We start from the raw sequence: 12790 nt of genomic DNA, 5'->3' as shown, positions 1-12790 counted from the left end.
AACATGACAATTTAAGTAGTAGCTTATTGATCCCTGCTGTATGACAGGTTTCAATTGTATTGGCATCCTGAGTTCACCAATACAATAGAAAGATGATGGGGAAATTTGGATTGTAACTTCCCTCCAGGGTCCCCTGAAGAGGAAGAATCAGGGGACCCAGAGCAGGAGCTCCAACGTTAATCCATCTCTATCCACCCCTTCTCACTCCTCCTGAAGTCCTGGCAGCCAATGCTGTTGCTTTAAAATGGCACTGAGCATGGCATGTGGTCTTGGACCACAGGAGGAAGCTTTGAGTCCTGTCTGTTGGTGTGAAGGCCTGGGTGCCCACAGAAAGGGCTTTGAGTGCCACCTCTGGCACCTGTGCCATAGGTTCGCCACCACTGCCCTAGGGGACACACACCAGTATGTTAGTGTGCTTGGTTTACAATCCTTGATCTGGTGGTAGATGTCCTTCCAAGTTGAGCAGGTGCCACTTAATGTAGGTTTGGAGAGAACGCATAAAAATCCACGCCAATATATACACTAACCGGCCACTTCATTAGGTACACCTGTCCAACTGCTCGTTAACACTTAATTTCTAATCAGCCAATCACATGGCGGCAACTCAGTGCATTTAGGCATGTAGACATGGTCAAGACAATCTCCTGCAGTTCAAACCGAGCATCAGTATGGGGAAGAAAGGTGATTTGAGTGCCTTTGAACGTGGCATGGTTGTTGGTGCCAGAAAGGCATGGTTGTTGGTCCCAGTAGATCAGAAACTGCTGATCTACTGGGATTTTCACGCACAACCATCTCTAGGGTTTACAGAGAATGGTCCGAAAAAGAAAAAACATCCAGTGAGCGGCAGTTCTGTGGGCAGAAATGCCTTGTTGATGCCAGAGGTAAGAGGAGAATGGGCAGACTGGTTCAAGCTGATAGAAAGGAAACAGTGACTCAAATCGCCATCCGTTACAACCAAGGTAGGCAGAAGAGCATCTCTGAACGCACAGTACGTCGAACTTTGAGGCAGATGGGCTACAGCAGCAGAAGACCACACCGGGTGCCACTCCTTTCAGCTAAGAACAGGAAACTGAGGCTACAATTTGCACAAGCTCATCAAAATTGGACAGTAGAAGATTGGAAAAACGTTGCTTGGTCTGATGAGTCTCGATTTCTGCTGCGACATTCGGATGGTAGGGTCAGAATTTGGCGTCAACAACATGGAAGCATGGATCCATCCTGCCTTGTATCAACGGTTCAGGCTGGTGGTGGTGGTGTCATGGTGTGGGGAATATTTTCTTGGCACTCTTTGGGCCCCTTGGTACCAATTGAGCATCGTTGCAACGCCACAGCCTACCTGAGTATTGTTGCTAACCATGTCCATCCCTTTATGACCACAATGTACCCAACATCTGATGGCTACTTTCAGCAGGATAATGCGACATGTCATAAAGCTGGAATCATCTCAGGCTGGTTTCTTGAACATGACAATGAGTTCACTGTACTCAAATGGCCTCCACAGTCACCAGATCTCAATCCAATAGAGCATCTTTGGGATGTGGTGGAACGGGAGAATCGCATCATGGATGTGCAGCCGACAAATCTGCAGCAACTGTGTGATGCCATCATGTCAATATGGACCAAAATCTCTGAGGAATGCTTCCAGCACCTTGTTGAATCTATGCCACAAAGAATTGAGGCAGTTCTGAAGGCAAAAGGGGGTCCAACCCGTTACTGGCATGGTGTACCTAATAAAGTGGCCGGTGAGTGTAGAATACATTTGGGAAATGTTAGTTATGAAGTTGTTTGGGTGCTATGAATATCTGCCTGAAAAGCTGAAAATTTTGAACTTTGAAAATGAAGAATTATTAAAAATTTCAGCCAAATATCAATTTTTTTCATAACTAAACACAAAAGATATCATCCACATTTTTCAACTACTTTGAAGTACAATGTGTGGTGAGAAAACAATCTCAAAATCCTCTGGATATGTTAACCCGTTCCAAAGTATTAACCTCCTATAGTGACACAGAGCAGATATAAATAAAAATCAGGCCTGGTCCTAAGGAACTAAAATTACTTATTCCTGGAGCGCAGATACGTCCTACAAAAACAAGAGGCAGACTGACTTACACATAAAGCTTTCTTATAATCAGGCTAAGATGCTTAGGTCTTATATATCTGGATGTATCACCCAGATGATATCACAAAATCCCCAAAACAAGGACCACTACAATAGTTTGCCCTCGAGCCCCACAGAAATGAAGAAACAGATGACAACATTCATGTATCCGTGCTCCGCTCAAAGCTGCAAGTATGATGCAGTCACGTGTAATACTTAGTTTTCTTCATTAGATGGCGATATAAACATCACTATAAATCGCGTTTTGGAGGTTTGTCCGCAGTGACTCTCCGTAGCATTGCTTATAGGGGGTGTGTTGCTGGTATCACAGTGTTGCGTGTGATCTGTCAGTGCTGCAGGAAGAAGAGCTGCCCCAGTCCCCAGCGTCATGGCCGGTAAGAGAGCCCTGCTGATCCTGGCCAAGGGGGCCGAGGAGATGGAGACTGTCATCCCCACTGATGTGCTGAGGAGGGCCGGGGTGAGTATGATGCTAAATGGATGCCATGTGTACAGGGGAAAATGTGTGTGTCATAGGAGCACTGTGAAAGCATTTATGCAAATGAATATTTGCGTGCACTGTGGGCGTGGCCATGGGTATAGGTGCACTCTCTATAAATATTTTAAATTTTTGTTTTAGCCATTGCATATTCTCTATAGTGCAGGAAACTTCAACTACAAGGCCATACATCTAAATGTGACCCTGCTATGAATGCTGCAGTGTCCTAATGCCCTACTACTGGTTTAAGCAGCTACAACCTGTTACTTCCAAGTAATGTCTATGGCGATGTGCACAAGATTTATGTCTGCCCCTTCCCATTATTCCCTTTTATGTGGAGCCTGACCCAAAATGTGTGTATGTGACCATAGAATCTAATGAATTGGCGGTCTCTTCCTCACAGTACTACTGTGTTGAAAAGCTGGGGTCCCTCAACACTTAAAAGTGTTAAAACTTCAATGGACCATTCGCTTTGTGTTTGGGGTTCTGACTGGGCTGCGGGATTCGGATATACTGCCTGGTCAGTCCTAGACATGGCTAGTTGCGTCTATTCGCCAGATTGGTTGTTAGTCCGGCAATATATCTGGTTTGCGCAGCCAAACACAAACCACCATGTCTAGTCACAGAGGACCTGACCTCAATCCGGACATGTCTGCCTTGTGTGTTTTACATAACAATTCTCTTTCCCTGTGTTTATGTATTACCCAGACAATCATAGGTGCACATGTATCAGAAGTCTGATGTTACTGTCTGTTTTTAGAGACTTTTCTTGGCTTTCAGATGTATCTTATCTTATTGATACATGTGACGTTTGGTTTGTAGTTATTTTGCAACTTTTTTTATAACAGAAGTCGCAAAAAAGTCTTCCAAAGTCGCTAACAGTTCCCCAGCTAATTTCTACGGCTAGTCAGGGGTAGCTGTAGGTTTGTGCAAATATTTGCTATTTATTTATTTTTTGCAACTTTCACATCTGGATTAAGGTGATAACTCTTAGGCTACATTCACACTAACGTATGGGGGACGTATATATGGCCGATATACGTCCCCCATAGGCAGCAATGGGCGCACGGCACCCTACGGGAGCGGTACGGTGCCGCACATGTGCGGCACTGTACCATTCCGTACCCGGGAAAAAGATAGGACCTGTCCTATCTTTTCCCGTAATACGGCGCCGTGCGCCATTAATTCCTATGGAGAGGGGCGGGGGTGAGCTGCGCTCACCTCCTCCTCTCCTCGTACACTGCCGTTGCCCGGTACGGTACGGGCGGGCAACGGCAGTGTGAATATAGCCTTAATCCTCTTAAACCCGACACTGCAGCAAACTAGACAATGGCGAACTTTGAAAGGAGACGGTTTTAGGCGTAAAAAAAAAAAAAGTCTGTGAAAAGTCTCAATTAAAGAAAAAGGCAACCTAAAAGTTTGTTACCTGTGCCCCATAGACTGGCTGTCCAAACAGTAATGATTGTAGGGACTCTCCCCATTTGACTAGGTGACGGGTAATGCCATTTTACAATCTATTTAAAGGTGTTAAAGGGAGGAATAACATGGGATTGTTTTGCAACTTTTTTTCCTCCTACTAAGTTGTTTTTCCCATTATTGGCATATCCACGGACTAGGGCTAGCTTCAAAATAAACTAATAGCTTTTGCCATTTTTAACTAAATATTATTTCTTGTAATTTACAGATCACTGTGATAGTGGCTGGACTGACGGGCAAAGATCCAGTTCAGTGCAGCAGAGACGTTGTCATCTGTCCTGACACCAGCCTAGAGGAAGCCCGGACAAAGGTAAAATGCAGTGTCAGCGCTGTAATGGCTGTAGGATATTGTTATTTAAAAGACATGTTCCATCAGATAACCTTATGATATTTATACTCCGCTCCATGTCCCCTCCCTATCGCCAATAACCCCTTCTTTTTTTTTTTTTTTTTTTTTAATCATTTTGCAGTGCTGTGTTGCATAGATGTAAAGCTTTACAACCTATGCAAATAGGCTTAAGGCGCTCTGAATATGAATAATTTATGCACAATGCTATGCGGTCATAGCATTGTCGAACTACGTTCTGCTATGATCGCGCATAGCTCGGCATTGTGTGGGCATGCTAATTGGCCAAGAGGGGGGAATCATAAATTACTTATGCTAAGTAGAGCGCCTCTGGGTCATTTGCATAGATTACAAAGTTTTATATCACTTCTGTGATTGAAAAAAAAAAAAAAAAAATCCTTATCGGGGATGGGATAGGGAGGTGAGTATAAAAATCTACCATCAGGTTATCTGATGGTAGATGTCCTTTAAGTGAGGAGGCAGCCAGCAAACCTTGGTCATAGTTTTGGATCCTACATGCTCATTTCTTCTGGCATCGCCTGTGCACCTCTCCTGTCCATGTGTTTATAGAGGTCTGGTCAATTAAAGTGAGAGGGGCAGTGCTGGGGCCTAGACCTGGAACCTGATGGTTTTAGAATGGAAGCGGTAGGTTATCTGTCATGTGAACATTGTGTGTATGTCCCTACGCTAGTGTCCCTAAAGCTAAAAATACATGAACAGGATTGGTCTGTGTATCCCAGACCATTTAGTGGCTTGATTTCCTCACTGAACACAGTGCGGGGAACAGGACCGTAATTCACGGACTGAGAACGGTTGTGTGTGTTACCTGTGATCTTCATTGTTGAAATATGACGTGTTTCTTTGAGCCAAACCCCATATTTATAAACTTCTGTGTTCAGTGACTTTAGCATATAAAAGCTGTAGTGGCAGAGAAATCCCTGATGATTCTCTGTCGTGTACTTATGATTAGGGAATATCATTTATAATCCACTTTAGTGGTGATTTCTTTTTGGATATGAATTTTTGGGGCGTTATTTTGGCTTTTATCGGACAATAAGGGGATGGTGCAGAACCCTGTGCTGTTATATAACTACTAGATCATTGCAGCACTAAAGGTCAGAATTTCTGGCACTCCGTCAGGCATGGGCTAATTTAGGAAGTCTCCTTCTGCCAATTCTCTCATCTACAGTTTTAACCCTGAATGCCGGATATAGGCTACACGGGGAGAAGACTTTGCATGGGAGGGGTTGACCTAGGAAGGATAATGGCAGACCTTGGGCTTTAGAAGATCAAGATGCTATGGAGGGCATGTTTCATTGTAATGACGTCAGTTTTGCTAAATTGTCATAAGTTTCGTGCTATATTTGCACCTTCTTTGTGATTTTTGCTTACCTACTCCATAAATCCATTCCTGTCAAATAAATTGTTTACAGCTAGTTGAGACATTAACACCTCATTTATCAAGCAGTCTAAGCCACTATGATAAATTTGATCTAAATCTGCACATGATCCTAAAATACATCCTCCCCACAGAGTTGGGCTCTTCTCACATGGCCGTTTTTATGGACGTGTTCTTGCAGTTGTTTCTATGGCTCTCACACATCCACAGTCCCTTTTATGGCATCATGTATGGGGCTGTTGTTTCCATGGGCAACGTCTATGAGCCAACTACCTGTGCTGCAAAACTCAAAGCAGGTCCTATTGTAAAAATTTAATAATATTTGTGGCCTCCTGAGGATGCATTTTGACCAATATTAAAAGCATATTCCTTTCATCTAAAGTGATGGCGTATTGGATATTCTATCATTTACAACCTATTTGAGTTTGACCTGTGGGACATGCTAGCCCTAAATAAAGAAAACGGGCTTCAGAACTGATTAAGCTACCGTAGAAGCCCACAACTGCGGCAATGTGGCATTGACATTTCATTTTAAAACTCAATACAAAGGTTCATTTGAGGAGAATTGCATTGCTGATGGTTTGGATAACCCTCCTTGTAATCTGCTGATCTCTGTGCATTTGTATGCACAACAATTAATCCATTTTTTTTTTTTTTTTTTTTTTTTTTTTTTTTTTCCCCTTTAGGGCCCTTATGATGTTGTAGTGCTCCCTGGAGGTAATCTTGGTGCCCAGAACTTGTCAGAGGTAAACCCATTTACAAAATTTCTGTCAGAAAGACAAAGAAAGGGCTAATCTGACATATGAGGTAACTGTTTTTTCCCTTGCAGTCTCCGGCAGTGAAAGAGGTTTTACAAGAACAAGATGCTAAGAAGGGTCTCATTGCTGCCATATGTGCGGGTATGGACACCTTTATTAATAGGATGCAAATCCTGTATATACAACCAATAACACAGGGGGTCATGAAAAAATTCTACATGAAGAGGGAATATGAAGATAGCACCACTAACCTCATCTAGCTTCTCTTTATGACCTCTCTAGGCGCTCTGCTGGACACTATATTAATGGGGGCGCTCTGCTAGACATTTTATTAGAGGGTAGTGGATGCATTTCCCACCCTAGGTTATATTTGAGTCCATACATTTTCCCAGTTTATCGTGGTACACTTAGTTGCCTCAGCTTATACAAGGGTCAGCTTATACTCTAGTATACATGGTAGTTAACATTATTTGTTTCTATGAAACTAGTTGTATTATTTTACATGCACTGGTGGGATAGTTTTTATGGCGAAGCCTCTGCCCTCTTATTTGGTGGCCACCCAGGATAAAGGTGTATTTAAAAAAAAAACTGAATGGCATTTAAGAGGCAAAAATATAGTACTGCCCTCTAAATCCATGCATAGTACTGTTAAAGGAGGTTTTTTTCGGGGGGTGGGGGGGGGGGGTCATTGATGGGCAGCACTTTTTTTTTTTTTTTTTCTGTACTATTTTATCTGTGTCATGGAGGATAATTGCAGTGTCCTAGGTTGTACTACGGGTGGTCTGTGGTAATGTCCTGCCAATCCTAGCCATGACTAGTAGCTAGTGGCGAACATTTGGTTAGCATATGTACGGATTTCGCGGCCAAACCTGAAGGGGAAAGTCGGGTCCGCTCATCTTGTATTAGGGAGCAATAAGCTAAATTAACTGCTGGGTTACTCTGCAGCGTTTGGTGCCTATATGTATGGCAATGTAAGTGGCATCTGTAACATCGAATAATAAATTTAAGTCTGTTTTATTTATACCTATATTAATAATAAAATGCAGACTCCATCACTTCTAACCATGTGTTATGGGGATAAGCAGAGTTTAAGGATAGGGAATCACAATATAGAACATAGATGTAGAATTTTGGGGGAAAGTTAGGGGGGGGAATTATTATCTAAAATATATAAATTTATTATAAACAATATAAGGGAACCAGACACACACATAAGTAAAAGAAAATGGGAAAGAAATATTGGAGTGTTATCGGATAAACATTGGACAAACCTCTTCCAAAATATGAACATTGTATGCTCAGAAGCAATTAGTTTGATTCAGTTCAAAATAATATATAGATTGTACTACGCCCCGGCTATGATCAATCGGTTTAAGAGAACGAAGAACGTAAAATGCCCGAAGTGCCAGGCACAAAATGCAAATTTCCTCCACATGATGTGGAACTGTATTGTGGTATTGGAATTCTGGGAGGATATACATATAGAGGTAAGCCGTGTATCAGGACTGACGATTCCTAAGACACTAGATGTCTTTGTGCTGGGAAATATGTGTGATATCGCTGGTACCTCACATCAGGTTAGATGGCTGGGAATGGCACTACAGGTGGCTCGCTGTATACTGATTTATAATTGGATATCCCCTAAAAGACCATCCATGGCAGAATGGCATAAGAGACTAGATAGAATAAACATTTTTGAAAAAAATTAAATATATAGAATTGGGAAAGGAGAAAAGGTGGCAAAAAAAGATTGCTAGACGATAATATAGAGAACTAACTGTGAGGAGGAATTATATTTTTTTTTTCCCGCTGACTGGGAGGGGGAGGGAGGGAGGGAAAGGAATAGATTAGGATGAAAGAAAAAGAGGGAATCTGAGGATAAAGAATAGTACTATGATATGAAATATTTATTGTTGTAGTTAAGGTGATTATAAGTGAGCTGTATAAGTGAAATTGTTTATGGTTATTTCAGATTATTGAGATGCTCAGATATTAATAATAGTGCATTATTGGAGACGTATAGCATATTTGTACTAAAAGGTTATTGATCAACACTGTTGATATCTTGTGATTGTTAAAACTATCCTTTGTTAAAAAAAAAAAAAAAAAACCTGTGTTATGCTGTGTGGAGGGCCTCATAGGGTAGTTCATGACACAAGCATCAGCGTTTTGTAGTTCTTTGAATTAACATATGATGGGCTTTTCCCACAATGGGGAAAGACTAGGTGAGGCTGGGCATAAGGACACCGTGCTCTTCCTCCAGCTTCTTTTGTAGTGGTTAGTTTAGAAGGAGATTCTATCATCTGACCAAGTGTTGTAGACCTCTATGGCGGGCCATGATTTGCAAGCCCAGAATACAGCCCAGAATACGAGTGTGTATGTAGCTTAATTCTTGATGTGTGCTCTTTATTACTGCACGCCATAAGATTTGGTGTTCTGTAAAGCCATAATTTCTTCCAAGCTCGGGAGTCAGATCTGTGTCTTCAGGAGATGTTCGTTGGATAGTGTGATGATGTTGGGGGACATGACACTTTCACTACAAAGCTTCAGAAGGCTTGGTTATTTTCCATACCTTCAGTGCTATTGTGGGTTCTGCACAATATGCCAGTGGCTTTAAGTGGGTTGTTCTTCATGTGTATTGCACCAGAATGTCATGAATTTTCCTGATGAAGCCTTCCCTGCATTATGTGGCAGGTTCGCCTCCTTCATGTGGTCTGTAAGCCCTCTGGATCCATAAAGAGGCGCCTATACTGATGACAGGCCTTCACTGTCAATTGGCTTTTGTTCCACGTCTCCTATACATATATTTTAATGACTCATGAATATTCATTTCCAGACATTCTGGGTGCATGGTGTTGCATGGCAACAAGAGCTTTAAATTGAACAGGAGGCCTATTATACTGCATCACATGTGAGGCCTATTCACCACATGGCATCCCAGTGCAGAGGTCTACAACTTCTCTTCTACCCATAGGCTTTCTGGTTGTCGGCTGGAAATTTGAGGCTTTTTTTTTTAATGTTCGAGGAGTCTCAAATTGACTGACTACCATACGAAATGCTACTGAAGGCCCTTCTTCCATTAAAAGAAATGACCTGGTTATTTATAATACACTGTAGTGATAGTTTAGGTTATAGGCCATAGGGATAGATTGAAAAGCTTCATCTACTAGACAGGCGACCCAAATGGTTTGATCAACCCAAGTGCAGGATCGTCAATAAAGGGGATGGAGATGTAGCAATCATAGCCAGGCTGCATTGTCTGAAGAGACCCCCAAGGGTGAAACACAGACACCAAGAAAAGCCAAATGTGAAAGAAATATTTAATTGATGTCTGGTTCACTTTGCCAGTCCTTGTAAAGGAAACTAATCTTATTGTGTCTTACAGGCTCACGTATATCCTCTACATTCTCTTTATATAGCGACAGCTAACCTATATTGTGCTCCTTACAGGCCCCACAGCGCTGCTGGCCCATGGAATAGGATATGGAAGATCCGTGACTACACACCCCCTGGCTAAAGACAAAATGATGAATGGAGGTAGTGTGCGAAATAATAGGTGGATAAGCCTCCTTGATATGTCCATGGTGACAGACAACAAACCCTCTACAGCTTACTCTTCATTCAGATTCTTTTTGTCTTCCCTTCTTTGTAACCCACCAAATGTATGAATACTGTGAAAGGCATTCTGTCGCATGGTTCCACATCCAGGCTGTGAAACGCCATAAGAATATTTATATTCGTGTCTATTGCACAAACAAGATGGCCCTTATAAATGATTCTATGTTTGTGTGACTTGTGTTTGTGCATTATTTTTTTTCCCCCCCCCTTAGATCACTACAAATACTCTGAGAGTCGAGTGGAGAAGGACGGACATGTCATCACCAGTCGTGGACCTGGCACCAGCTTTGAATTTGCCCTTGCCATTGTGGATGCCTTAATGGGAAAAGAAGTAGCTGATCAAGTAAAGGCCCCCCTGGTACTAAAGGATTAGTTCTGCCCATAGACAATGGGTCACCTGCCTTACCTTTGTAGTGGAGATGGTCAAGATCTAGATTGACCATTCTATACCACAGGTCCTGTAATTCATTGCACTCAAACTGTAGCACTTAATTCTCAGCAGATCGGCTGTTGTAAACTGTAATGATGAGGTGTGTGACATGTATCTAATTTGGAATAAACCTCATTGAAGAAAAACCCTCCTGTGCTTGTTTTCTATGGAATTGATCAATGTGTATGTATATACTGGTTTATTGTCATCTGGGCATTGACCTTTCATTTAAATCATCCGCCATATTGATACGTTTACCAGTATACAGTTATTTTAAGAAATTAGAAATTGTTAAGAAATTGGATTGTTGTTCTTGGATACAAGCTCCTCTGCTGGAGGGATTGTGCACAGAAACAACTTGTGTTTGCCTATGAAGTGTCCTGGAGTTGCTGTCATCCTGTGTTAATGAACACTGAATCAAAGTGGTCATACAGGGGTCAATTGTGCATGCCTGGCCACTGTTACCAGAGTGCTTGGGTTGGTTGTATCCAAGGACAGCTGTCTCATTTCTTACGGACATGGATACATTTATGGAAAATTATCTTCAAAAAGCCCCCCCCCCCCCCCCCCCCCCCCCCCTAATAACCTCCAATTGAAGAAATGTATGTATATGGTAAATTCTCCATTGTTTTTGTCTGTTTTTACACGAGGCCACTATATATAAATTTTTTTTCTTAATTAACGGTTATACTTGTATACACTAATCATATGGATGGCATTCATTGGTCATATTCTCACACTGTAGACTGTACACTTATAATATAGCGATATAGATACTTTACTCCACTCTCCTTCCCACAGACTATCCTATGCCCTTGAAGAAGAACGGGCACACCTATTTTCAGACTAGCACTTCCCCAAAAAGGCCAATATTGTCTCTGAAAAGTAGGTTCTGTCCAAATTAAGGACTGTTGCCAGATATTGTTGTAAATTACTTCTCCATGTATATGGGGGAATATACTTCAATGTTAGTTGCAGGGGAGTTTTTTTTTACATGGGATATAAAAGGAGGGGAAAAAATGCACACTGCATTAAGAAATGCTGCTGCGTATAATAAGGGAGAACTCCATATATAATGTCCTCTCCCATTCTTTTTCAGCATATTCTTATATTTCTCAATATTGCGCAGTTTGTGTAGCCAAACACTAGATGGCGTTGGCAGATCACTGCAGTCTAGTATTCTAGTACATAAGTCAGGATTTTCAGCATTTAGAAAAAATATATTTAATAAATATACAAGCCACACATTGAAACAGAATTCAGACCCGACTCTCGCAGTAAAGTTTGCTTAAACGCCTCATTTATTAAGTCCACGCTGTGGACTGACGCAAGCTTGTAAGGGTCTGTTCATACTGAATTTGACAGCTACACTTAACATTCACATCTGAAAATTAGCATCACCAAAGAGTAGATACCTTGTCATTTATTTTGAGTATGATAAATCTGGGGCACATACTCTTAGATCCAGGCACTGTGACTGTGGTAATCGTCTTGTTAATGTGTTATCTATGACCTCCATCCTACTAAAATCTAGTTTTAGAATTGTGCTAATGAGCCATAAGGGCTCTGAGGGTGATACCAGAGCCTCTGATGCAACTTCACATGCTGTTACACTGTGCAGGAACTGTTTGCTGAAACTTCCTCTGCTGCAGTGATATTCCATCAGGGTGAGGGAGACAGTGTAACAATCTGTGAAGCTGCAGCATGGAGGGGCTCTGGTAATGTCTCCCCAGAGCTCTTCTGGCTCATTAGCATAATTTAAAAGTTGTTTTTAGAAGGAAGGAGGCCATGGGCAACAATCAGAAGACAATTTGCACAGTTGCGGTGTCTGGATCATGCAATCCATGGTTTATCATGCTTGATTTTGATTTGAGTTGATGTAACAATGTAACCCTCAGCCCTATGACGGTAGGCTACATGATAAGAAAAGTTACTACTAGTAGAGGAATTATCTTTGACTCCTGCACCTTGAAATTTAGAGGTCTGTTTGTCAGATGTACTGGAGATTTATCACCAAGTTTCTGAGGTAAAACTGCTCTAGTCCATGGAAATCAATCAGAGCTCAGGTTTAATTTTATAAACAGCTGTGGGAAAATGAAAGCTGAGCTCTGATTGGTTGTCATGGGCAACTACAACAGATCTGCTCTAAGACTCTTATGATAAATC

The 12790-nt window shown here is 41.8% G+C and overlaps 1 protein-coding gene across 1 annotated transcript; it reads left to right on the top strand.

The window, feature by feature from the left end:
* Nucleotides 1-2380: 2380 nt before the first annotated feature.
* PARK7 (Parkinsonism associated deglycase) lies at nt 2381-10770 on the top strand. The gene is made up of 6 exons (XM_072156188.1): nt 2381-2579; nt 4282-4383; nt 6505-6564; nt 6648-6717; nt 10027-10113; nt 10407-10770. The coding sequence occupies exons 1-6, from the start codon at nt 2490-2492 to the stop codon at nt 10565-10567; spliced, it is 570 nt and encodes a 189-aa protein (XP_072012289.1). The 5' UTR covers nt 2381-2489; the 3' UTR covers nt 10568-10770.
* The last annotated feature ends 2020 nt before the right edge of the window (nt 10771-12790 follow it).

This window comes from Engystomops pustulosus, chromosome 6, assembly GCF_040894005.1.
Source record: "Engystomops pustulosus chromosome 6, aEngPut4.maternal, whole genome shotgun sequence".
NCBI classification, from domain to species: domain Eukaryota; kingdom Metazoa; phylum Chordata; class Amphibia; order Anura; family Leptodactylidae; genus Engystomops; species Engystomops pustulosus.
The sequence above is the reverse complement of the archived record's forward strand: the minus strand, read 5'-3'. Positions and strand labels throughout refer to the sequence as shown.

Coding starts and splice junctions, on each gene's coding strand:
- PARK7 (XM_072156188.1), top strand. CDS start 2,490: ATGGCCGGTAAGAGAGCCCTGCTGATCCTGGCCAAGGGGGCCGAGGAG. Junction 6,718..10,026: donor CATTGCTGCCATATGTGCGG/GTATGGACACCT, acceptor TGCTCCTTACAG/GCCCCACAGCGCTGCTGGCC. Junction 10,114..10,406: donor AGACAAAATGATGAATGGAG/GTAGTGTGCGAA, acceptor CCCCCCCCTTAG/ATCACTACAAATACTCTGAG.